The following is a 26773-nucleotide window of genomic DNA, read 5'->3' as shown; positions in this document are numbered from 1 at the left end:
CCCTAGCCTTCCAGGCTGTGACGACCACATTCTTAGCACAAACTGTCCAGTCTTTATTTGGATACAAGCCACTGGTTTTTGCTCTGTCTGCCATGCTTTCTGGTTCTGTGTGAACAACACCAAGTTCTAATTCAGGTAAGGAACTAGAACTTCTCAGAGAGTCTCCCCCGTGATTCTGTGCCACCATTAAAAACAAAAACAAACCATGCATGTAAACACATATATATTTTAATTAGAGTTTAAATAGAAACCAGAAAAACACCTACTAGAAAACATTCATTCTCTCCAGGAACAAAGTGCGTGTTTTTTCCTTTGATTTTTATTTTTATACATTCTTGTGACATTTCCCTCTGTAGGGAACAGGAGCTTAGAACGATCAGCTTTTTCGAGGATTCCATCCTAAATATACATTTGAAACCACACAATATCGAAACCACCAGTGGGAGGGCGAAAAGCATTCTGTGTTTTGTCTCCACAGCGGTAAATGTTGGTTCTGCCCCACCCCCAAAGTTGACTGCTGTGTTCTCCAGAGGGACTGGTTTTAAAGGACCTGGAGCTGTGGGGTGATTTGCTCAGTGTGGAGGGCCTGCGCTGCTCCTGGGTCATCCAAAGACTGAGCCACCAAGGACCGCTCAGGACTCCCTATTGGTGAATCCTCTTGGCAGGCTACTCCTCGAAGATCCGTGTTCTAACACGGAAATGTAAATTAAGACCTAAGATATGTATTTTCCAAATAGAGGTGGGATGTGATATTCATAATCTGTCCCCGTTAGCACTCATTTACAAGGCAGGAAAGGGACATAAAACTAAGCCCACTGAGACTCACAGAACAGACTCCCCCCACCGCCCGCCATCAGTCTGTCTTGCCATCAAACCGGTAGGCTGTCACCTTGACCAATACATCGCTTAGACAAACACCATCACCCACTACAGCTAACAGAAAATCAGCCCATCCCTGACCGAATTAGAAACGAGAAGCCTTTGTTTGCAAAGCTGTCGCCTGTGTACCGGCTTGTGACCATTTACTAGTTCGTCCGGCACACAACAACAGTTTACACGGGCAAGTCAACTCTTTCTACACCCGGATTCACAGTGTGTGTCCGACAGATCATCCTGAAAGCTTTGCTGCCTTTCTCCTGCACTTAGTAAGAAAATGCACGCTCCCTCAACAATCTGCAGTGGCCATTTCTGGGGGCCGAGGAGATGGAGGTCTTGGGGGCTGGGGAGCCACTGTGTGACCCTACCCCTCTCGTGCCATAACCACCACCCATCACCAGAACCCACACGAGGCTGCTGTCCCCTCGAATCGTTATTCCTCAGCTCACTACCGGCAATTCTAGAGTCTGTGTTAGAGAAAATACAGTTTCAACTTTATGTGCAAGAAACTAGCTTGGATTAAAAGAATGCTGTGCGGCTAGAGATATTATTTTGCGTGAGGCCATCCCTTTGAAGACGGGAGCCCTAAAAGCAATGCCCTTATGTAAAATAAAACAAAGCACCCTCACTCTAGTACCTTAAACTGGATGGTATGGGTGTGAGGGTCAGCATCCCGTGGCCCAGGAGGGCAGGCCCTTTGCCTTCCTCCGGGGGCCCCTCCTCAGTGTCTCAATGCTGGGCAGCCAGAGGGGGGCCCAGCTCCTTCCCCCAAGACATCTTCTTCTATTCAACATGAGTATTCACTCCCCTGAACGAAACACCCCAGCTGTAATGATTTCTGTTAAAAATGCAAACACTTCCTTGAGGTTGTTGGTGGTTTTTCATCGCAAAGTCTTTCAGCTCAGAAAGACCTTGGCCCCTTTTGCGGTGGGTTGGAAGGGCTTCTTCGGGTGGGGGGGAGCGCGTCCTCCCCGTGCTTCCAGGGTGACTGCATGACCATCCGGGAAGCCAAGTTCTCGTCCAAGCATCAACATTCTCTCTATGGTCTTCGGGGTCGGCCTCCCACCAGGAAAACTAAATGTTTAGGTGCTAAGGGCTAAGGTGCAGAGAAGCTCGAGAATACTCTGGTAGGAGCTGGCTACTCCAGAACTTCGGTTGTAACCGAAAAGCATATTTAGACCGTGTGCTACTTAACCACCTAGTGCTGCAAAAAAAGTCCTCTAAGCGAGTCCCAAGAATCATCTCCCCCCAGCCCGGGGGTCCGGTGCAGGGTTCTGGGACCTGTGCAAACATAGCAAGTATATTATGGACTTGAAGTATTGCAACAGGCTGAGGCCGTCCTCTCCATAAGTAAAACACTATATATTTTTTAAAGCTCTGCACATAGAAAGCAATTCACTCAGGTCTTAAAGTGAATGGAACTTTTTCCTAAAGATAAAATCATTTTTTAATGGAAGTGATCTGCTTCTTTCCCAGGATTTCTTTTCGAGAAGACTTAGAAAAATGTATACATTTTTCCTTTTCAATGCTAGTCTCTTATTTCAGATTAGCACATGCAAATAAGATTGACCGTCAATACATTACTTTGATCTTGTTACCATATAAGCATCTGACCTATGGATAGTTAATTATAATTTTAAACAGATGCAAGGCATTTCTGTGACCAGGAGCAAAAATGGTAGAAACTGTCTCTAGGAGTGGAGAGAAAACTCCAGGAAAAGGAACTTTGAAGACTGAAATGATACAAAATACTTCTGTCAAAGTTCCAACTCAAAAATAAAAGTCCAACACCTTTAAAGGCGTGAATTAATTTGAAACCTTTACAGATTATAAAGGAAATTGACATCGCCTGGAGCGCTCTTTGGAGAAAGAAAAAGGGGGCATCTTAATAAGAGTGAACCTCCCTCCTTCCAATTAGTAAAGGCCTTTGTGTGCTGCCCGGTTACCAAGTAAGATACCACTGAAAACAAAATATTTATCAAAACCAGTGTCCTTCACTGTCCTCCTCCGGATTGTCTAGATAGAGGAGGGCCACTTTCTTTTCATCCGAAATCACCGACCTTTGGTCTACCATCCTGTGTAGCTGCACCGTCCTGTCAAACTCCGCCTGCTCCTTGCCCTTTTCCCCGGGGACCTGGTGTCCATCCCCAGCAGAGCCCTGAAAGCTCGCGCCGGCCACCCAGGCCTTCCCACTGCCCCCGTCTCTCCAGGCACCATGGTCAGGGGTGCCCTGCGCAGCCGCTTCCGTTCCTGCAGGGAAGAAGACTGTGGTCTCTCGTGTCCAGCGGGGTGTCACCTCTATGTTACTCACGTCCACCTGAAAGGGAAATGGAGCGTCTTGGGGCCCCGGCGCACCCAGCCTTACCACTCCAGGGCTGTCTGCTAACTCATCTCACTCAGGGGAGCCCACCAAGCCGGCAGGTGCAAGCGTTTCAGAAATGGGTCCTTGGAAGACAACCTGTTCAGGGGTTCTGGTTGCTTCGGGGACCCAGCCCAGTGCACCTGCTCATGCCTGATGCCTCTTCTGCCCCTGATGCGTCCCCACACTGGCCTCCTGAGGTGACTGGGAACCGGCATTTGGAAGGCACTCTCTCCAGTCATCAGGCTCTCCCTGCCCACAGTGTTCCTATGGGGCAGCCTGGCTCCCTTCTGCCGAGCCCTTTCTGAGGCCCTGCTCCCAGAGTCACTAAATTCTCTGAGCAGGGGGATGATCTGCTCAGTGGCTTGATGCCTCTGCGACCTGATCTTGACCTGCCGTTCCCCGATGATGCTTCTGTGACACCCAACTCTCTGCTGTCTGCAAAGGGGGCTGTGACCTGGATTTGCTCACGGAACCCCTCTAGGGCCTACCTGAAGGTGCTTTACAGAAGTCTGGGTACCCACGGACTCTTTGGTTTGAAAATAAACACCACCCTTCCCGCCCTTAGAAATGGGGACCTGACAAATAACTTCCCTTTTAGCATGAGACTGTTTGGAGCCAAACACACGGTGTCCCTCCATGTCTGTGGAAAGTTCTACGGGGCCAGGCTCTCCCAGGCCCCCCACCTCCTGAAAGGCAGGGACGGATCCTTGGAAGACAACTTCTTTGGACACTTGGCTTTGATCAGGACCCAGGGTGAGGTGCCTCACCGACCGGGCGGCACCTGCTGAGCCAGCTGCCTGACTTGGGTCACCTTCCCCACTTACCTCCACCACCTGCGCCGTGGGTCCCTCACGGGAGACGTGCTCAGTCCTCCAGATCCCAGCAGGGCCTACTTGAACGCGCCTGGCAGACCGGCTTACATCCTCGAGCACATGCGACTGGGCGAAGCCCGTCGGGCTGGTTACTTCCACGGTGGCCGACACAGGCCCGGGGGACGTGGCCGGCTCCGAGCTGGGGGAGGCCCGGCCGGCGGCGTCCTCCTCACCGTAGGGGCGGTACAGTTCCTGGGTGGCCCAGCGCCGGAAGCGGAGGCCGGCAGCCGGGTCCTCCCCTGCGCTCTCCGCGCCCGGGCTCCCGGGGGCCGGGCTGGGCTGCCTGGCCAAACTGTCTCGTACCACCGACTCCACGACCTTCTCGATCTCCCCGGCTTCGTCTTTGCTCAGCTCCTCCAGGTCTAACTGATTGGCGTCCACGGTTTTCGAGAGGTTGACTTCAGCAACCAAGGTCACGGCCCTGCCACTGGAGGTGTGCACTTTCTTGACGTCGACGGACACGTTCTCGGGCCCACCCTGACCCTCTCTGGTGAGGGCCGACAGCTCCTCCTTCACGCGCTCCGGAAGGCTTTCTTCCAGCTGCCCAATAACTTCCACCAGCTGGTGTCGGGGCTCCTTGAAGGCCCCCTTGAGGGACGTGTGGAACTCGTGCGGTATTTTAATCTCCTTTTCGATGACTGTGGGTTCAGCATGAAGTTCACCGCTTCTAGCTTGTTCTTGCCAGTGAGTATGACCCACGTCCTCTCCCAGCGGGGGTTCTACGACGTCCGGTGGCTTCACCACCGTCTCTCCCGACCCATCATCCCTCTTGATTCTTCTCCGAGTCCCTGGCACAATCTCATCTTGCCAAGAGTACCTGATGGTGGACTCTTCTTCGATATGGATCTGCCCATACACCGAGCCCTCGTCTCTGTCCTGCGCCCCGGGGTGCTCATCTGGCGTCGACACAAAATAACTCTGCTCTCCCCCTTCCGAGTCGCCGGCCTCCATGACTTCTTCAACGTGGGTTACGCTCTCTTGGGGCCACCTGGTCTTCTTATGCCGACTTCCTGAGAACGTGCTGTCGGCTCCTCTATAACCGTCTTCCTCCTCGACGAGCCCCTTGGAGCCCGGAGACACATCGTCCATCTCCTCCACTTCGAACGGGGTAGAAAATTCCTCTGCCTTCTCACCACTGACGTAGCTCACAGGTTCCTCAATGATCTCCACGTTGACGACCCTTGCCCTCCCCTCTCTTCCTTTCAGACCAAGGTTGATTATGTCGCCTATCATCCGCTCGGCCGACTTTCCCTTCAGGTCCACCTCCTTGATGTCCTTGCTCAGAAGGTAGTCCAGGCCGGCTTCGTCTGAAACATCGACCTCCTCCGTCAGTCTCGACTCCACGACTATCTCGGTCTTTGTTTTCCTGTCGCCGGGAAGCTCTTTCCTATCCATGTAAGTGACCTTAGTGTCTGGAAAGGCATTAGCAGATGCCTCTGTATCCGGAGACTGGGTGAACTGCTTCAGGATACTGGACACGATGTTTTCTGCTATGGTTTCGGTCGTGGACTCGCCCTTCGGCGAGCCGGCGGTGTCACTGGGGCCTAGCCTGACCCGGGCCTCCCGGGTTTCCATGCCTCTCCCGGCACCATCATGGGGGTCCTCCTGCAGGGGCATCTGCAAACCTTTCGGGGCCACCTGGGGCGCGCTCTCCTGAGAGACTTCTAGACTGATCGGCACCTCTCTCTCTCTCACGCTTTTCTCCTGCGCCGACTCCTTCCCTCTCCCCTTCTCCCTCAGTTGCTGGCTTTCTCTCTTTCTTGCTTCTTTATCTAACTTTGTCAGCTCTTCCCACCTTAGGTTTCTCTCCTCTGAAGCCTTCTCTTTGGAATCGAACATTTTCTCTTCCCGCTTTGTCTGGACGGTTCCCGGCCTGTTTCTGTCTTGCTCCCTCGTGGCGTTAGCTTCTGTCTTCTTTCCCACAATGACGGTCCTCTCACTCGACCATGTGTTTTTGGAAGCGCCTGCTGACACGTCATTCCGGCGTTCTTGGTAAGGCTTTTGGGCCATGGCAGGCTCTCTGGCCTCACGAGCGGAGGCATCCTTCATACCCGCGCTTCTCGGCCTCTCGGGGAATGTTTTCACTGAAGCGTCAGTATCTCTTAAAAGATTGTGCGTTGGAGAAAAAGTTCTGAAGTTGGTTTGACTCTTGGCAGTTTTCTCGTGCAGGTTGGCAGTTTTATCATACGTTGTTTCCTGCCGGGTGGTGGTACGGGAAGAATATTCTGAGCCTAGGAAGCCTCTTCCGGCAGCACTTCCAACAGCGGGCTGTGCCGGCAGGTGAGGGCGCCGCAGCGGGCTGTGGATGAAGGGGGCTTTCTGCCTTGCAAACAGATTCCTTTCATTTTCCCTCTGTAACACCGAGTGGCCGTATCGATAGGACGTGCTCCCGAGCTCTGCAGAAAATGACAGGCATCATTACCTTCTCTCATCTTAAAAGCATCACCACAGGTCAGATGCCATCGCGTCATCATAAAAGCGTACTATTACGGCAGAAAGGGCATTATTAATGAGAGATCTTCAATCTCCAAATCATTTCTTTTGGTAGTTCTAAAAATCCTGTTGCAATAAAATAGAGCATGACACGTGCTTCGAACCAATCCCTTTCTCTGGTTACTGATCTTAAAACGTTAGGAATCTTAACAAACATTATCAAATGCGTGACCGGAGAGCACGGCACATGCATCAGAGAGGTCAAGGGTGCCCATTTTCGGGGCTGAAATTTCACAGTATCATGATAATTTGGAAACACGCATTTCTACTTTGTTGACCTGAGTTTCTTTTACGGATTTCAGCAGAGAAGAGCTTTGTAGTTACACAGTACAGGATTAGTAAACACCAAACAGCATTGTCCCCCCCCCCCATTTCATGGGCTCTTATTTGCCTCTGGTTTCCACGTTGGGCCAACAAGTCCTGCAGAATTTAACTTTTTTTAAGGCTCCCTGACTTCTTCCATTTTTACGCTTCTATTTTTACAAACTTCTCATTTGACAAGGAGTCGCCAGACCAGGAACCCGACCAGCCACCAACACTACGGTCTGTTTTAATGCCATGATCCTGGGTGTGGGAGGCAGTCCACCCGGCTTCCTGCTTGGTTCCAGATGATCCGCAGAGACTGCTACCTTGGGTGTGTCCAAACTCCACCACGAGGGTACAGCAGCTGGTGGTCAGAAGGTGGCCAGGAGCACCACCCGCCCAGAGAGCGCCCCCTGGTGTCTACCACACCCCACCAGGGCCGAGCCTGGTGAAGCCTATTCCCCCAGCATGGTCTCCCTGTCATGGCAGCCAAGGCCAGGGGCCCCTGTAGGACAGATCCCAGGACACAAGAGAGAGAGACCAGGCCAGGACATTTTCTGTGAAGATTCCTCTTTTCAGATCCACATACTAAGCAGAGAAGCCCCAGAAGATGAACCCCTGGGAAAGTGCAGGAACTATCTGGTTTTTAATTAAGGTCCACCGAGAAATATGGAAGATGACAGACTGGTTTCAGGCTCTATCATCTTGTGGGCAAGTGGCCAGCATTATTCTAGATAATATTACAAAAGAAACAGAAGTGTCTTCATAAGCATCGATAAATTCACTATCTAGGAACACATCTGTACGTTTATTCACTGAACGGTCAATGGGCACATATAGCATACAGGACACAGAATGATCTGGAAGCTCAAAGCTTCATAAAAGAGTTCACAACCCATCCTCTTTCTTCTAATGTTCCTTGCTTTTGGCATAACCCGTAACTGCCAAACTGAATTTAGTTTACAAATACTGTCTCCATATCCTTTAAGAAGCTTGACAAAACAATCAGTGAATGAAACAAGTTAACAGAGACTCCCAGGAGCCCTCTTGCTGAGCTCTTCCCAGGCTCCACCATCACAGCTCATCAGAGATCCGTAAACCCTGGCCCTGAACTGTTGGTTCCCCTCCAAGTCTGGCCCCAGCCCTTTTCTCCTCTCTCCCTTCTCAGTGCAGACTTATGTATCCTCACGTTACAAATGTAGCCAAGTTAACCTTGAAATCGGGTGAATGATACCTTTGGCTTTTTTCAACCTTACTCTCAAAATAAGAAAGCGAACTTGTCAGGTGCGGTCTATGACCAAATCCAAACCAGTCACAGATACCCTAGAACCAAAACTGTGACCTTTCAAAGCTGTAAGGCACCTAAGAGGGATGCAGTTTTTGAAAAACAAACATGGACAGTGGTGTTGGTTTTAGATGTGCCATCTGTCCAGATTGGCTGTTAACCAAACATTCTCCTGATAGAAGTACCAAATACATGTATTCCCAATGTGCCACGATTCTGAACATGGTAATACGGAGACCGGAACTCTGCTGAGTAAGGTGTAAACTGGGCATACTGGGAGTAATTCAATCTGCCCTTCCTTAGCCAGAAAGCCCTTTCAGTTCTACAGAGCTTTAAAAGCTTTTTTTGTTTCCCTTCTGAAGTTATCCTACAGGTTCTTAGGGTCTTTCTAACGAACGTTAACCCGTTCTGTCGGTCCTGCAGCTACAAGGAACAGGAGTTTAATTCCGTACCTTTTGGCCTCAATCAAGACGGACCTTAGGGCACCCAGGGACACCTGCCACACGCATCGACCCGAGCTGCCCAGGCCGACCCGGGATAACAGGAACGGTGTAACTGTTTCCACCTCTGCCCCTGATGGGGGAGCAGGTGCCAGAGCGTGGACTCCCTGCCCCACGAAGTAATACCTCCCTACGCTTGTGTTGAAGCTGTAAGTCTCCGGTCTGTAAAGGGCGTGATAAATTCACGTTCAGCGTCTCCTCCTGGCCCTTCATGCTTCCCGCCGCTCCATCAGCCCCTTCTCCCTCCCCGCCCTGGCCAGATAGACAAATGAGTTTACAAGCACTTTTCCACACAGTCCCATTTACATTCTTATTTAAACCACCACCCATTAAATAAAATCTATTTGGTCCTTAAGAGAAGAATGAATGACACTCACCTGAAAACAATCATATCAAACCCCAATTCTTCCGGACAAATGATGCTTAACTATTTAACCATGGAATGAACCTGTTCAGATGGAAAACATCTTATAAATTAAATAATGAGCTTTTCTTCTATTTACCTTGTGGTATGTTTTCAATGCGCTCAGTCAAGATCAATATCTCTGGATTACTCTCTCCCTCCAGTAAGGCTCTGTAAAAATAATTAAAAAACAACAACAACAACTCATCAGGCAACAGAAGAGTGCGAATGCTGCTATATGCCATAGTAAGTAGTATTTGGTTGGTGACCATGCTGTCACAGTGTCCTGTGTTTTAGGACTCATGTCTGAAGATATTGTCTCACAGGGATGCAAACCCCTCTCGGTGGGCCTGGCTGGATACAGCGATGACCATAATGAGTGGCGAGGGCTTCAGAAGGTTTGGGGAGGCAAGCCCTTCTAGAAACCCCTTCAAAACCCAGGACAAGGAGAAGGAGGTAGGCCCGGGAGGGGAGGTCAGGGGTCTAGCTTGTCTGGGAAGCACGGAGGGGCCCATGAATGGCAGGTCACCCCAGGCCAGAGAGCCCCAGAACAATTACAACCCCCACCGGGGTCTTTCTGGAGTCACAGGTTGGGGGCTGACTAGGAGCAGAGCAAGGCCTGCCATCAGTTTGTAAATAAGGCAAGCAGACGGCATGTGTGGCTTTCATGCTGGGTTCCCTGGGGACGTCCTGGAGCTAAAGGGAAGGAGAGAGATGGAAAGCAGACAGGCAGGAGAGAAAAAGGAAGAGCTGCAGACCCCGCCCACCACCACCAGCACCACCCCAGGGGCCTTGTGGCATCCCATGCTCTCCTTTACTGAAAGGGCGAAGAGCACTTGACTGGGTGATCCCTCTGGCCACATCTAGAAGTCTAAAACTGCGGACTTCATTACATTGTCATTCACGCGCACAGCTCGGAGCCCCGAGGGCAGAGTGGAGGGGCAGGCTTGGGCCCCAAAGGTCCCGGCGTGCTGGGACAGGTCAGCACCGGATGCCCGTCATGCGGAAGGTCCCCTAGGACACCGGCTGCCACGGGCACAACAGTTGTTCGGTCGCTAGAGCAACGTGTGAAGTCAGTACGTTCGGTTCCAAGGAATACGCTGCGTATGGCAAAGGGCAGCCAGAAGCAGGGCCCACTTGGAAATAGCGCCATTACCACGGAGAGCTGGGCGCGGAGGCAGGGGCAGGATGCCAGGTCGGAGCAGGGACTCGGCGGTTCGGGCACCCCGGGGCCAAGCTCTATTTCCACTGATTCAGATGCGGCGAGCCCCACGAAGGCAAGAACCCCGCGGGCAGGTGGAGCACAGCCAGGGAGGGCCCCTCCTGCGGCAAAAAGCCAGTGGGACTCCACGCGAGGGGTCCACGGGTGGGTCTGCCACGGGAGCAGCGGCTGAGGGGCACACGTGTGCACACTCAGGAAGATGAGGGGCCGGGGCCAGAGCCCCAGGCCTTCCACTCAGGGTGAAAGCCAGGAAACAGGACACCGACCCATTAATCCCACATCCTCATGACCAAGCGTTTTAGGTTCCAGGAACACAAACAGCTTCCATCGCCGAGAAAATTCTGAGGTGTGTATGTAATAAGAGGAAGGGTCAGGGTAGCAGTCAGACTCTAAGGGTCTGCACCCCAGGATGACAGCAGCCGAAGAGGTGACAGGACACAGTGTACAGGGCGGGGCTTCGTGAGAAGGCGAAGTTCCACTTCAGATCTGCCCTCGGCCCACTCAGCGGGAAGCCTCGGGGACCATGGGGCTTCTCCCTCGAGCCACCCCAGCCAGGACAAAGTGCTTGTGAGGTCAGCGGAGAACTCAGTGACAGGGCAGGGGGGCTGGGGGACATATCTTCCCTCATCCCTCAAAGAGGAATGCTTTTGTTCCTCTCTCAGGGTAAATCCAAACTACCATCAAATTCTGTCCTACTCAGGGCCCTGAGTGGGACACGCTGGTTACCTAGGAGCGGGTGCCAGTCCCCTGAAGGGGATGTGTGCCCACGTGCTGGTCGCCAGGCCTGGCTAAGACCAGGCACCAAGCGTGGCTCAGACCTTCCCCTCCGTTTCTCAGGAAGCCCTTCTAGCAACCCCCACACAAGGCCAAAGATAAGCATCTGGGCTCTGGGGTTAGAGGACTGGAGGGCAGGGACAGGGTCTTGGCCAAAGGCACAGGGCTCCCTCCCCGGCAGGGAGAGTCCCGTTGGAACCCAGGCAGCCTGGGCGCCTGTCCCTGCAAGCTGTGCAGGCCTCCCTGCCAGGCTTGAGACGTCAGCATTTCATACAAACTTTCAAAAGAACAAATCTGCAGACAGACCCCGCCCCCCCGGACGATATTAATCCAAGCATAGTCAACATCTTTTGGTGACTTCCAGCAAAACGCCCCTACAGGGCTCTTCCCTGAGCGTATGAAGCTCCTGCTAGGGAGAAACTCAGCCCTACTCTGCAGGGTGGGCTCCGGAAGGCAGGGGCATGTGTCCCCTTCCCCCACCCGAGCAGCCAGTGCAGGGCCTGCCAGGCACCGGTCATTTAATTCACGCCTTAATGAGCAGACACCGCTCATGACACACAGGGTGTCCTGCCTCCACCAGCACAGCTCGCAGGACTAAGAGGACAGAGGCACAAACGAAATCGCTTGGGAGACGCCAGAAATTTCCTCAAAAGCTCCAAAGGGCACATTTTTAAGCAATAGACTCATACACCTTTAAGAAAAGGGTAGAGCATTCTCTGGTTATTTTGAGAGCGTTGGAGGAAACCGGCCTCCAAGCCGCGGTGACTGTGAAATGCCAACCCCCTGAATCACGAGCTATTAGTGAACACTTTCTGCAGCCCCACAGGTTGGCGGCCTCTTAAGCAGGAAAATAAGCAAACATGTGCGGGAAAACCAAGTCCCTGACCTCATTAAGGAGCCCGAGACAAATCCATAGCGCGTAAGTGAGCTATAATGTGGCCTCTGGCCAGGCTCCAGGCCCTAATAGACCCCACTGGTCATCGGAGCGGGGCTCAGCGTGGCTGGGGCTCTCTGTCCAGGATAGATTATCCTAATGGAATTTCAGGGCATGTCCACTGTTATTCGGCCCTGGGGGCACAAGGCACGCCCATGTCCCCGATAAATGTGGACAAGAGTAAGGAAAAAGGGACAGTTGGAGGATGTTTCCAGAAGGTATGTCAGTGGAGCCAAATGCGATGGTTCACTAAGTGCTTCCTGGCTAAACACAGGTGGAGAATGGTGGGAGGAAAAGAGGATGGAGCTGGGAAAAGGAGCCTCAGAACCACCTCCCTGGCCTCCAAGCTTCAAGAGAGAGTGGGGGACTGCCTGTCACCCTGACTGGGGGGAAGGGAGCTGGGTGCAGGAGGGGGAAGGGGGAGAGAGGACAAGCACCCCCAACCGAATTGGAAAGGCCCTGCCCCACACCACAGGCATTATATGAAAGATAATACTGAGGCCATTCCCTCTGTGCTCAGTTCTAAATCACATATCAAAACCTATCCGTCAGTTCTAGAGACTGGAAAAAAAAAAATCAAATGATCGACAGACAGACCAAGATGACTAATAAAACAGAGAAAAGCAGCACTGGGAGTGGTTGATAGAGAAACTTCCCGAGTCAGGTTGCCTGGATTCAAACCTGGTCCTGCTGCTTCCTAGTTCTGTAACCTTGGGCAAGCCATTCAAACCCTCTGTGACTCAGTTTCCCCACTGCTGAAATGGGCAGCATTCACAGGTGTGTGGTGGTAGCTAAATGGAAAGTTCTTGCAACAACGGCTGTCACAGAACAGGGGCTCAAGCAATGGCCACGGTCATCACCTTCTACTGACCTGAGAACAAAGCTGATTTTCAGTTGACTGAGGTAATACAAGACAGGAAGAGATGCTGGATAACCCAAAGTCCAGCTGGACAGAGAGCAACCCGCTTCTGCAGTGATGCGGGGAAGGCTAGCAACCAAATGTATGGCTTACTCCTCTCAGCCTCCTCTCCTTGAAACTACAAGATTGTATTAATTTCAAATATTTCACCTAAAAGCCAGCTAAGTCTCCGTGTTAACACACGGTTATAAGCTTTCAAAAGAGTAGGATTTAATTTAGCAAAACAAAGTGTATTTCTCCAAGAGCTGGAGAAATTCCAAAGAACTGTTTTCCTTTGAACAGGCGCGTGAAAAGGGGTAGGTGGGCCTAACACAATGATGCAGGGACCAGAAATATCATTACGACGGTGAAAATACCATTGGTAGGAGTTATAGCTATTGCTTTATGAGCAGTCCAGATGCAGACATGGAGTATTTATTTCCTCCAGTTGAAACTCCGCTGTTTCTGCTCCCAGCCAGCAGAAAGAGGAAACAGGAAGCTTGCATGTCCCCGCTGCACAGACATACAAAGACCGTGTGTTTTGACGTGGTTGTTTACGATCTAACCTTTTAAAAGAAAGACTGTGCCTGAAAGAGCCCAGGCAGTAAATCTTTGTGTTACATTTTCATATCTGGCCAGCCAAGACTCCCATCAGTATTTTTCTTTTGAAAAATGGTCTGGCTCTGCTTTCCATTTCTTCAGGTGACAGTTAGAACAACTGTTAATATTTCAGCCCCAAAACATTAAAAAAAAAAAACAAAAAAACCTCTTTTTTAAATTTTGAGGGAGAAAGCATCATCTGTCCCCCAGATCAGAAAGCCAGGACGGACCTCCTGCGCACACGGTGTGGGCTTGGGACTCGGTTTATTGCGGGGTGTTTTTGTATTTTTTTGTTTCAAATCTGAATATCTTCTTTTCTTTTCATTGTATTTTCTAACACTTTATTCCTGATGACTGGGTTGTTCTCTTTCTTCGAGGGGGTTGGGGGTGGGGAGGGGAGGCTAGTTATTTTCTAGCAGTGGGCGGGGTTTGGGCAGTGGGCGGGGTTTGGGGCACCGCAGGTTCCGGATGGCACCACCGCCCCGGGTTTTACCACGTATAAAGGAGCTGCTGCTTCATGGAGAAGGCTGGCCTCTGGCGAGGTCTGGTCTGCAAGAGCGGGTGATGAGCGGCACCCTTCTCCCCGGCTTCCATCCAGGAGCCTCCCGATCCGCTCCCCGCGCTCCTCCCAGCCAGGCTCCAGGGCCTTGGTCAGCCTTCGCCAAGGCTCCCTCGGCCACCGCCACCAGCGTCAGCTCCTCCGCCCCTGAATCTACAATGATGGCAGGGACCTCCTGAGGCCTCCCTGCACCCAGTCCTCCTGCGCAGGCGGCCAGCAGCCGGCCCCCTGCCCCCTGCCTGCCACAGAGAGTCTAGCTCCTCGGCTGCCTCCTTCCCCAAGCCTCTGCTCACCCACCTTGCACCCTCATTCCTCCTCTTGTTTTCCGATCTGACTCATCCACCTGGAGCTCCTTCGTGAGTCCTTCCTGTCAATCCACTTTTTTTTTTTTTTTAGATTTTATTTATTTATTTGACAGAGATAGAGACAGCCCGAGAGAGGGAACACAAGCAGGGGGAGTGGGAGAGGAAGAAGCAGGCTCATAGCAGAGAAGCCTGATGTGGGACTTGATCCCAGAACACCGGGATCACGCCCTGAGCTGAAGGCAGACGCTTAACCGCTGTGCCACCCAGGCGCCCCCAATCCACTTCTTACTGCCTATTTTTCCACCCCTTCAAGGCCAACTCAAATCTTACCTCTTTTGAAAATCTCTCCGACCAACCTGGGCTGGAAGCCCTCGGTCCCTCCTGTGAACTGTCTTCATCTGACCCTGTTCGTTGGCCGTGAACTGTCTATAGGAGTTTGTTTTATCACCTGCTTTGGCTTTTAGTAAGTGGACTGATCCCTGCCCACGCGTGCCCCCGACTCCCCACTGCCCTCTCCTGCATATCTGTTCAAATTTCCACCATCCTTCAAGACCCCAATCAAGCTCGCCTCCCACCTGAAGCCTCCCCGGATTCTCACAACTCCCTTCTCCTCTCCAGAAAACCTTGCACACGAGTCTTACAAGGCGTTGCTTGCTTCCAACAGTGCGGGGGGGGCGACTTAGGTCCACGCGGCCTTGTCCACAGCACGTGACCCTCAACACCAAGCCACACAGCTGCAGGTTTGTGCGCCCCCCTGAGCTGGCACAGCGCCCTGCGTGCCAGTGTCTCTGGAGCAGCCCGAGGGCACAGGCCCCATTCACAAAACATGGCCTCACAGCTGTAGCCCTTGGCCATCCATCACACGCAGCCCTCCATGCCAAGCCCCCAAAAGCAAGCTCACCCGGGAAGCCCCAACACCTGGCATTGCCCCCGATGCCATGCTAGCTCCGTCCTCAGGTCCTCGCCCAGACTGGCCCCTCTGCCTGGAAGCCCTTCCCATGTGATCTTCTGGAAGCCGGTGCTGCAGGCCTCATCCACCACTCCCCCACAGTACCCTGCACACCACTCAGCCTGCCCATCCTTCTCCTGCCTCTAGGCTACTGTGAGACCAGCTCAGTGCCTTCGGGATGCTCCTGGGCTGCCCTGCAAACAGGGGTGGGCACCCTGCATCACCTGGGATCTTGTTACGAGGCCGGCTTTGACCAGGTCTGGAATGGTCCTGAGATTCTGCATTTCCCACAGGCCTGAGACGTCTAGCGATGCCAGTGGGCCCCTGGAACAGGGGGGCCCTGCACCCGTGGTTCTCTACCCTGGTCGCACCTGACAATCCTCCTTGGAGCTGTCAAAGCACCATACCTGGGCCCATCCTGGGCCAAGGTGATTGGAACATCCAGGATCGGGCCCAGGGGCGATGCTTTATCAGGCTCTCCAGGCGGTCCCCAGGTCCAGATGAGGCTGAGAACCACACCCGTCCTGTCGGAGCATCTCCCCTCTCACGGCTCAGCTGCCAGTGTAATAAACACACTCCAGGAAAAAAGCCTCGTGACTGCATACGTGGTGGACAAGCCCCTCCACCTTGCACAACTTCACTGGTAACAGGCGGATGAGGGCAAGCGCGGGCCCCTGGGCCAGTCCACCTTCTCTCGTACTCTCCTGGTGTTTCAGCGTTAGCCAGCCCGGGGTTACTGTCCATCCACCTGCAGTGTGGCAGGAGAGGGCTCGTACTCACGCTCCCCTGCCAGGCGAGATACCAGGGTCTTCCCTGGCCACCAACTGGCCTCCTGGGTTTGAGGAGAACCTCCAGCCTTAGATGCTGGGGTTTGCTTTGTCCGAATTTCATTATTTTAATAATTTGCACCTTTACTTATAAACTCTAAGTCTACATTTAGTTATAAATTATCCTATTCTGTTATTAGCATTTCTTCTTCACTGTGAAGGTTTCTGGAAAGGGCCAAATATCCGGGTTCAGAAGTGTGCATGACATTTGAGAGCTAGCCTCAGCATAGCTGACAAATTCCAGCTGTACTGGGCTGTGCTTCTAACTTGAAGGAGCCACAGCCCCTTCTCTTACACATAAGACACTAAGTCTACGTAACGACCATCAACTCGGCAACGCTGGTGGGGGGGGGGGGGGCGGCCACCACAGGGAAAACCTGGGGCAAATCCGCCTGATCAAAGTCAGGAGACAGAAGCAGTGCCACCACACCGTCAGCCACCCTGGGCCCCTCTGGACAGGGCTGGTGAGGAGTCACACTGCATGGGGTCTTAGGCCATGGTCCCCAAGTGGCTGATGGTCCCTGCTGCACTCCCTGGGAAGGGGTGTGGAAGGAAGGTCAACTTCCTCGAAGACAGCGGGTTGAGATTTATAAAGATCAAATGGGCCACTGCGAAGGGGTCGGAAGAGCAAAAGGGCACTGACACAAATATGCATTTTCATACCTGTTCTCAATTTGGGCAGCAGGACAAAATATGGGAAGAGTCACATAAGAGGTAACAAGGGCTTATCTGCAGGACACTCGGCAGTGATAAAAATGCTAGGCGTCTGGCTCGTGCAAAGACGGGGTATAGTCCACTGCACGTGTTGCCTTTTAGATCTGCGGGCATCTCCCAGACTCAATCCTGAGCACTGGAGGCGGGGAGGCCTGCAGCTGTTCTAACCCCTGGGCTTGGTATCTGCAGCTGGGCAGGGCCGGGCTCCTCGTTTTCCCTGCGCGAACTTGGATGTCAGAAAGACATACAGTGAAATCAATCACCCGCTTCCCTGAAAGTACTCTGGCCTTCTAAATTCCTAGGAGGTAGCCAAGTCAATCCCTAATTGGGTTACAGCAATGCCAGGAACAGACAGAGGCTGTAAACTCTGTCCCTGCCGACAGTCAGGCTGCTGACATGAGCTCAAAGGCTCCCTGTCAATGCCCTTGAAAAAAGCGAGGGTGTGAACACCTACCAAAAAAGCCAGGCCCTGGACGCTCAGGCAAGATGCCCACCAGGCCCCTTCCTCCGACTAGGCGGGGGCAAGACTACAAGGACAAAGCTGGGAGCTGGCTGGGGCCCATCCTGCCATGGTGTGGGCAGAGCCAAGGAGGAAGAGACCAGGGAACGCAGCAGGGACGGTCACTGCCGACCGCGCTTAGACCTACCGTGCCTGAAACTAGAGACTTTTTCTGTCAAGCAAGTAGTAAGTGCCTTTGCTGGCTTGAGCCAGTCTGAGAAAGGCTTCGGTCAGTAGTAAGTGAAAAAAGTCCTGATTAATGCTTCCTTTCCCTGAATAAAGCCTGTTTTGAAGTTTTCCTTATAAGTAATTTAGATCACCTGACCCGACTTGATTTAATTTTGTGATTTTTCCATCCCATGAGATTTCCAAGGAGACTGTGGGAGATGGACCTGGAGAAGGACAGGCTGGCTGGTGCCACCTCTTTCTCCTCTCTATAGCCTGAGTACCCTCCCCTCTCCGCAGGACTCAGCCACAGCACGGCTCTCAGAGCGGGGACGCAGCAGAGCCCCCAGTGGCTTGTCCCCCCTCCATCCAGCTGGGGGCTCTTCCAAGAGCTGCTGTGCCCTAGGCAGGCCTCGCCCCTTGGTGGCTGCCTCGGGCCCAGGCCGGGGGCTGCCCGATAGCCTGCTCCCTCTTCTCTGATGGTCGGAAGGGCCCTGATGAGAGGCTGGCTGAGACAAGTCTTCCAGACAATACACAGTGAGGCTAACCCAGGGCTACAAGGCAGACTACCGGCGTACCCCAGCCAGACAGGGTCTTTTCACCCAGGCCACTTAGATATTCTGAGAGCAAAGTCATGATCAGAAGGCTGCATAGGCAGCCCACAGGGAGTGCTGGACTAGGCCCCGGCTCTGTCCGGACTCTGCCTCCAACCAAGGGAGTGGGCCTTAACCCTGTTCCTAGCCTCTCCAGGCTTAACTCCCCCAATCTGTTCACAGTGATGCTGTCGGAAGATGGCATTTATGACCATGTCTTCCACTCACTTGCCAAGAGGCAGAGTTTCCAGAGCTCGGTCACACCCATGACTGATTTATGCTTTGACGTTTCCTGGGAATGAAGGGGGCATCGTGCCCACTTTACAAGGTTTGGTGGGTAAGGCACAGATCTCTCACCAGCCTGGGCCCCTGGCTTCCAGGCCCCCATCCCTCACCTGTGAGAGGGGTGAGTGGTTTCCACCCAGCAGGGAGGGTACTTTTGGCAGTGAACAGCCTCAAAGGGCTTGCGCTGTGTCCAACAGGCAGTAAAAGCTCGAGAATGTTAGTTGCCGTTACTATCCTCACAAGTGGGGAAACTGGGTGTCTCAAGAGTCCTACTGCTCTAAGTGTCTGAGATCTGCACCCCCCCCCACGGCCCATACCAGTCCTCACTGAGCATGAAATCTGCAGGAAATATGGGGCACCACCCCAACCAAAGACTGCTTACCCCTCCTTGGGCAGGAAGGGGAAAGCCAAGGAGAAGCATCACTTTCCGGCCCATGGGCGGCCCCAGGGACTCCGGACTGTGTTCCCTGCCCCACCCAGCATCCAGCCCCTTTGAGGACTTTGAGACTGTTTCATCCGGATTGCTCACCCCCAACTCAAGACATCATCTTGACAAACAAAGCCAGCTGCCTAGAGTACCAGGCCCATCTTCCGGCAGAAATGAGGTGCCTCAAGGCCAAACCCATGGGGAATAGAGTCAGAGCCCTGGGACTTGAAGCCACAGTGTGACAGGCACATGGACGTGGGACTTTCCAGGTCTGAGTCCTGGCCCTCCTGTTTCTAGCTTCCTCACTTCTTGGAGTGGAGTTGGTCCCCCTGTAAACGCAGAACCTAATTCCTAGGATCCAAGGAGTTGACAGGTGCAAACCTCTTCCCTGGTGCCCAGGACACATAAGCCCTAGGCAAGGGTGTGAGTTCTGCTAGTCCCATCAGGGGGAGGGTGGGGGGCACCTGCTCGGCAGTCTAAGTGCGGTGCCGCACTTCCTCCTCTCTTTTTGGCCCTGGACTCCCCGCCTGGCCATGCCAGGGGTTTGCTCTCTGATGATCACACAGCCCCGGGGACTCCAGAGGCTACGGGGGATTTCGCCCAGGCAGCCCTGCATGGCATCCTTACCGATACGTGGCCACCTCCAGGCTGAGGTTGGTCTTCACCTGCACGAGCTCCTGGTAGTCCCGCAGCCGGTCAGCCATGGCCAAGGTGAGGGCCGCCTTCTCATCCTCCAGGCAGGCGATCACTCTCTAAAGAGAGTAAAGGGCTTTTAGATCAGAGGGCTGGGGCGCCACTTGGTCAAACTGAAGGTACCAACGGTTCAGGGTGCAAAAAGGAAAAAAAAATCTCTAGGCTTATTAAAGAGGCAGTCATTGTAAGGGTGATATTACATACAGTAGTTCTTCCCCATAGAAATAATAATAATAATAATTATTATTATTATTATTGCATATGGACGATGTTGACAGGACACGGGCTGTTCTCTTCCTACTCTAGTGAGAATGAACGCTGAGAAGTTCACGAAAGCATCGCTGCGGTTCAGACATCATCAGGCTGCTTAGAAAGTCAACACGTCAAACTGGTCAACAGAGATGCTATTCAAAGTGAGCCCAGATGAGAACACGGGGCTTTTTACGATAGCTAAAACAGAAGTCCCTCCAATTTGAAACAGAATTGCCCCTGTACTCAAGATTTCCCCCCAACATAAGCAGGTACATTCACAGAGCTCTTTGTTTCACCCAGAAAAGCTACACTGATGAGACAGGAATATCTTCCAGGCATAAATGTCAATGCGGACCAGGAGGTAAATCTTCTTTGACTATACTCGGCAGACGTTGTTAAGAAGCGCTCCCTCCACACGTGTTCACATCGTGCTCACAGCCCTTAAAGCGCTTCCACTCACACCTGGCTAATTACGTCTGTCCATCTGTCCACCTCTCTCTCTCCTCAGCTGGGAGACACTGAAAGCCATGGCCTGCCACCTCGTGCATCCCCCATCTCTAGAAAAATACCCATCCCCTAGAAGTCGCACAGCACACAATTGGTGAACTAGACTTGAAATGATCAAGATAAAGCATGCTAGCTCCTTAAAAACGTGTTATTTCAAATCGACAATATCTTTCAGTTTGTAAACACAGTGGCTTCTTCGGTACCATTCTACAGTTTTGCATTACTCTGCATTAGAGTTTTACATCAACACTTTATAGTTGCTCTGGGGAATAATTAACTGAGCAAATATTTAAACACTGAAATGAGTCCATATTCTTTAACTTCTGGTTGTTAATGGAAAACAGTCTGATTTCTGAACACAATTAACTGAACTGGCTACATTTTTAGACATTTATCTTTGTGGAATTCAAATAAGACAGTCAGGAGAGGGCATCTATTTCCATTCCCCTGCAATCCCTCCAGCAAAGGCACCAGGCGATACGCTAAAGGTCTGCAATAAATATGTAAGATCTGTAAAACCAACGAATAATTGAAGATTTCTCACTGGCTCTACCATTTTAAACGATGCAGAATTGGCATGTGATATAATCCTGCTTCCCTAAGAGTTCTAGATCAGCTAAGGATTGTTGCTAGGTTCTCTTTGTGTATATAAAGCATGCTAAAAACAAAAACTGAAACCATTTAGCTTTGAAAGCAAAGGAGTGAATTTAAGAACCTCTAGCTAGTATCCCAGGGTAGATCTATGTTAATATCCTCCACAGTTGACGTTGTAAGTAGTTAACAAGGTTTGCCAAAGCAGACCCTTCCAGTCTTGATTCCAGAGACAGGGTTGCCAAAATGTAGCCATGACATTCAGACGTTCTGTACTTAAGTCTTCGCGTTAAAATCCTATGTTCCCCATTTCAGAGGGACTATAATCCCAGGACTAAGGTTAGAGTATAAGACATAATATAAACATCCAGAGATCATGCCTTCCTACTGCAGGAAATGGAACCCAGATATCAAATCTTGAAAATCTGTCCCAATTTTTTCTTTACAGGGAACTTCAATTGTTATGAAACTGCTTAGAAAAAAAAAAATCACAAAAATCACATGCACTTGATTCTCCAACCACAAACTTCCTGAGCAGGTCAGGATCTCCCAGCCATGCCAAAGAGGCAGGCACAAAGACCCTCTCTCCTCCCGGAGGACACACAGTAGGTCTGCACCCCCACAAAATAGGAGGGGGGAAAACAAAACCCAAACTGCGTTTGAGTTAAAGTATAGTTCCAACCACATTTCCGTGTGATTCAACTCTCCCAGAACTGTCAAAGGAAAATTCCTTGACTTTGGGACGCAGGAACGTAAGTAAGAGTTATTGGCTCCTAACGGTTTCTACAGAGACTGTAACCGATCCTGCTGATTGAAGCAAGCTTCGAGTTGGCTTCCACGTTGCCAGAAGTTTTCGAACCGCGGGCCAGGCCAGAGGCACTGGCGCAGGAGACCTGGCACACTGATTCTTACCAAGCAAAAGCAGTCCCTGCCTAACGTTATAAAAGCTGGGGAGAGAGGTCACCTTTATCAGGAGCTATTTCGGGAAGTCTGGATGGCATCACAGGTGACGATGGAACAGAGGTCTGTACTGGGAGAGCGTGCTGCTGTTAGGGTCCAGAGAAAGCGCTTTCCCTGCCCCCAGTGGGAGCGGCTCTCTGCGGAGGTCACACGGACAAAACGGGAAGAGCCTGCAATTGTCACAGTCACTCAGCATCCTGACTGGTAGAGCTTGAGCGAATTTAAAGACTGTGATAACCTCACTGAGACACAGAAATGAAATGTATTCGGAGTAACAAGCGTTCATGCGATGCTACGTTGTTTTCGCTCTAGTCCAGATAACACTCTCGACTCCAGACTCAGAACCGGATCTTACAATACCAGGTGGGCATCTAAGAGGCATCTCAGAGTGGACTCTGAGGTCCCACCCAAATCGGCCGAATGTCCTAGTCCAACCACCTTCAGCAAAGAGCAATCCCTTTTCCCGGTGGCCGAGGCCACCAGCACTGGAGTGGACTTGGGATTTCTCCCCTTCTCTTCCACTGCATCCAGCCCATCCGCAGACCCTGGTGGGCTTCAACCTCAGAGGAGAGCGCCCTCTCAGCCCCCCATGGCTGCCCTGGGTCCAAGCATCCAGCACCTTCTGCCTTGATTAGTCCAGAAGTCCCCTAAAAAGTTCTTCCTGCTGTCACTCTTGTCCCATACTTTCTGTGTCCCACATGACCGCCGGGGCGAGTGCATTCAGAAACAGTCGGGTCACCCCTTACCTCTGCGTAGTCACCTAGCGATTCCCCATGCTGCTCAGAGCCAAAGCCCAAGTCCTTGTAGAGGCCAAGCTCCCCCTCGCTCACCAGCACCCCCCCCCACCCCAGCCACACCCGCCTCCAGGACACCCTGCACTGTTTCCACCTCAAGACCTTGGAAAGCAAGGGACTTACTCTGTTTTGTTTTGTTCACTGCTATGTCGCCAGCACTCAAGAACCAGGCCCGGCACACAACGTGCACCATAGCGGTCGGATGAATGAATGAACCGTGGGCTGTTTTTCTCACCCCTGTTCCACAAATGGGGAAACAGAGGCACAAACAGGGGCAGAGCCAGAATTCAGGCCCAGGTGGGGCGGCTAACCCATCCCCATTCCAGTCAAAAGAAAGTTTTCATTCAAGCACATGTTGGGGACTTGGACACCTTTTATAGTCAGCCTCAAAAGGCCAAGAGCTCAGTTTCATAAGCAAAAATCTCAGTGTTTATAGGGGTAAGGCTGGCGTCAACCAAAAATGTCTTAAGTTTTTGTCCAAAGCTTCTTCCTGCAAACCGGGAGACAGGGTGTGTTCCTCTGGTTTCAAGTGATATAGACCACATATAAAATGCTGGGGACCTGGATGTCAGTTGGGCAAACTTCTCTCTGGCAGATCTGGGGGGCAGGGCCTAACACACAGGCCTTAGGGGAAGAACCACTCTTCCCAGACAGTCCCAGCAGCATCTCGTTCTCTTGGGCTACAGAGGAGGCCCCGAGCCAGGAAGGCAGCCGGCACCGAGTGGGGGAGGGAAGGGTTCCCTTTAAACCACAGGGTACCCAAAAAGTAAATAAAACCCATCTGACACAAAAACTATTCTAACAGCAAGCCGGAAGGGTCAGAAAGTATTTTAAGGTTTCAGATGGACGAGCACCTCTGGGCTAGCCCTTAGGAAGAACAATTACCATTATTCTATGAAGGCAGAGAGAATACTGGTTAAATGTTTCTCTTTGATGGAACAAAGAATAGAGGACTGTTGGGTCTGGGGTTAGTTGCTCAGACACCGATACTTGAAGAAACCTACTTACACACTAGGCGACCTATGTGCCTCAGTTTCATCATCTGTGAAATGGGGCTAATATTAGTATCCCTCTCATAAGATCGAACTGAGGACTAAAAGTGAATACGTGTGAAGGGCCTGGTTCCTGGGGTACCTGGCAAGTGAGAAGCGCCGGATAGAGGCTAACTCTTAGTAATGAAATATTTACCACAGTATGTTAGCTAAATCCGGCTTTATGATATTTTCAGTCTCCCCAGAGCGAACTTCTATAGAATTTGAAGAAATCAAGGGCTCGGGGCTAAACCACGGATACTTACCCTTTTACAAAATTCTTAATATCTTTACCTTTAAAAAAAATACTAATATTTTGGTGTTGAATTTTTGGGAATGCAATTTGAAATTGGATGCCTTCAAAGTTAACTGGGGAAAAAATTGGGGAAAAAAACCCAAGTCCCATCGACATTCCCTGCTCCCTACTTTTAGGGCAAAGAAGCAAATTCCAATGAGAGAGGCATCACCAGACAGACTGGTGAGGGTGGGGTCCTAGTCCCCGTCAGGTGCCACCCTGGGGAAGGCACTGGGGTGACACAGGCCCTGGGCTCTGTGTCAAAGGGCAGGGCAGTGATTCCAACTGCACATCCCAAGCCCCTGACTCTGCTGCAGTCAGAAGAGCTCTGTTTCTGGGGCGCCTGGGTGGCTCAGTCGTTAAGCGTCTGCCTTCGGCTCAGGGCATGATCCCAGCGTTATGGGATCGAGCCCCACATCAGGCTCCTCTGCTGGGAGCCTGCTTCTTCCTCTCCCACTCCCCTGCTGTGTTCCCTCTCTCGCTGGCTGTCTCTCTCTCTCTGTCAAATAAATAAAATCTTAAAAAAAAAAAAAAAAAAGAAGAAGAGCTCTGTTTCTATCTGTTCATGTCTGAGGTTGCACTAAGATTTAGTTGGGGGGGGAAGGGTCCTGTTCCTGAAAAAGAGCCCTGTAACCAGAGCTTCAAGTTCCAAAATGAGCCAAGCGAGCTATGACTGCAAGGGAATAGTGAGGATTTGGCCCACCCAACACACTTCAAGGAAGCAGTTTCCAGACCTGCCGGCACAACACGGGCCTTTGGGGCGGTAGCACAGTTTCCAGGCACTGGTTTTTGGTTAAAAGCCCCGCAGAAGCCTACGCTGAGATGCTTTTTCACTTCCACTCCCACACAGAGCATGGGGCCCTGTGGGACTAGCCTCTCTGGCCCTCATCATGAGCGAGGGAAACACTCTGGAGTCTAGACTAAGAGCTGGAAATCAGCACACACTTCAGCCACTCCCTGTTCTTGCTACACCGACAACCCCGGGGTGGGGGGGAAGCTTTTGAAAATTATGAGGCAGAGGCCCAATAAAACCCACATTCCGAAAGATTACATTTCAAACAATTTCATATTGTACTGCTTTATAGGATTTCCCATCTAGACTCCAGCTCTTTGAATACTGAAACCCCAAGGCAGTGCTCAGGACCTAGGAGCAGTCGATAGATATTTGCTGATTATTTGTGGACACCTGTCATGTCACCATAGTCCTCTAGGCTACAGCCACTGTGTTCCCTTTAGTCCCTGCATTTAAAAAAAGGGGGGGGCACAAAATCCCTTTACCACAAATCTTTAACTCCAAGCTACAGATTATCCCCTTAAAATATTTCTGAATCTGTGTGGGTGTTATTCTGAACTGTCCTCCTGAGAACTACTGATAGTATGATTTGGGGATATTTTCAATTCTGGCCTCGTGGTGGCAGGCCCAGGGCCAAGCCTAGTAGGGGACTGGGACCATAATCGGCCACAGGTGTTACCCTGTCGGTGTCAGAGGTCTGGGTTTTGCTTCTCTGAAATACCAACTGTTTCTATTACCCCGCACTTTCATAGTAAGTGTTTATATCACATCCTGCCACAGGGACCGGCTGGTTTCCACAACTTTTCCACTACCCAGAGAGATCCTCTGTCGGCTTGTGAGACTGAAAAAACCATCTCCGATGGGGCTCTTTTGTGCATGAAGGGGGCTGCCCCTCCCAAGAACACACAAGGCCCTGGCCCAGAGAGCCAAACCGGCTGCCTCCTACTAGGAAAGCACTCTGGTAAAATAAAAACCGTTTTTAGGAAACGATTTAAGTTTTCCCCGGGGGTGCCCTACAGCCAAGCGGCTGTCATCTTGAATGACTCCCGGTCAAGACGTGACATTGCCTAGCCACCTCCCAACACGGAGACCTAGTCGGGAAGGAAGAAGCTGTCGCTTCTGAAGCTACTTCTGGAAGTCAGAGGGGAGTCTTGCTGGACTTTTATGTGAATTACATCTACCGTCTACAAAGCCCAGGAAATGGAAAGAGAACCTAGAGCTGACCGGGTCCTGGGTCTTTTGTCAGGATGCACCCGCTCCTGGCAAGATCTAAAGAAACTGACAACCTAACAAGAGGACAGGGACAGGACTCTCCACCGGGACCTGCCACACGGGCGGGCACTAGCCGGCTGAATCACGGTCGACCAGCAAACCGCGCTCCTCCTCCACCGCAGGTCAGACGCCGGGACCCCAGGACCCCGACGCAGAGCTGGGGGCCCCTTTCAGCGCCCAGCTGCGAGGGCTGAGGGGGCCCCCTCTGACCCGGCCCCACCGCTCGGCGGCGCCACGCCCCGGGCGCACGCAACAGGTCCGGGGAGCCCCGCTGCTCCCTCCCATCACCACCGGTAAGGGCCCCGGGTGGGGCGGTCCCCGCGCACGGACCTGCCGTTCCTCCGCCTGCAGCTCGTACTCCTCCTGCACCCGCCGCAGCTCTTCCTCCAGCAGCGCGCGCAGCTGCTCCAACTCGAGCGCCTCGCGCCGCAGCGCCTCCGCCTCCTGCGCGCACAGCCGCGTCTCCTCCTCGGCCTCGCGCCGGCTCTCCTGGCCGCGCCGCAGCGCGTCCTCCAGCTCGCGCACCTCGTCCTCGTACAACTGCACCGTCTCCCGCCACGACTCGGCCACCAGCAACGCGTAGCTGTCGTGCACCTCCCGCAGGCGCGGCGGGGGCGCGGCGGGGCCGGTGGCGCGGGCGCGGTAGCTCATGGTCAGGCGGGCGGCGCGCGCGCGCAGCTCCCGCACGTCTTGCTCGTGGGCCATTTCCAGGCCGCGGCGCTCGGCCTGCAGGCGGCCGA

At 52.3% G+C, this 26773-nt stretch overlaps 1 protein-coding gene across 1 annotated transcript; it reads right to left on the bottom strand.

Moving 5' to 3' along the window:
• Window positions 1–301: 301 nt before the first annotated feature.
• On the bottom strand, window positions 302–26771 carry SYNM (synemin; the record flags this gene model as incomplete). The annotated part of the gene is made up of 5 exons (XM_034668901.1): window positions 302–3193; window positions 4063–6506; window positions 9195–9265; window positions 19473–19597; window positions 26364–26771. Coding segments are annotated over 5 exons (3387 nt in total), but the record flags the coding sequence as incomplete, so codon positions are not given.
• Window positions 26772–26773: the final 2 nt, after the last annotated feature.

This window comes from Ailuropoda melanoleuca, chromosome 9, assembly GCF_002007445.2.
Source record: "Ailuropoda melanoleuca isolate Jingjing chromosome 9, ASM200744v2, whole genome shotgun sequence".
Classification (NCBI taxonomy): domain Eukaryota; kingdom Metazoa; phylum Chordata; class Mammalia; order Carnivora; family Ursidae; genus Ailuropoda; species Ailuropoda melanoleuca.
This window is presented reverse-complemented; position numbering and strand designations above follow the sequence as displayed.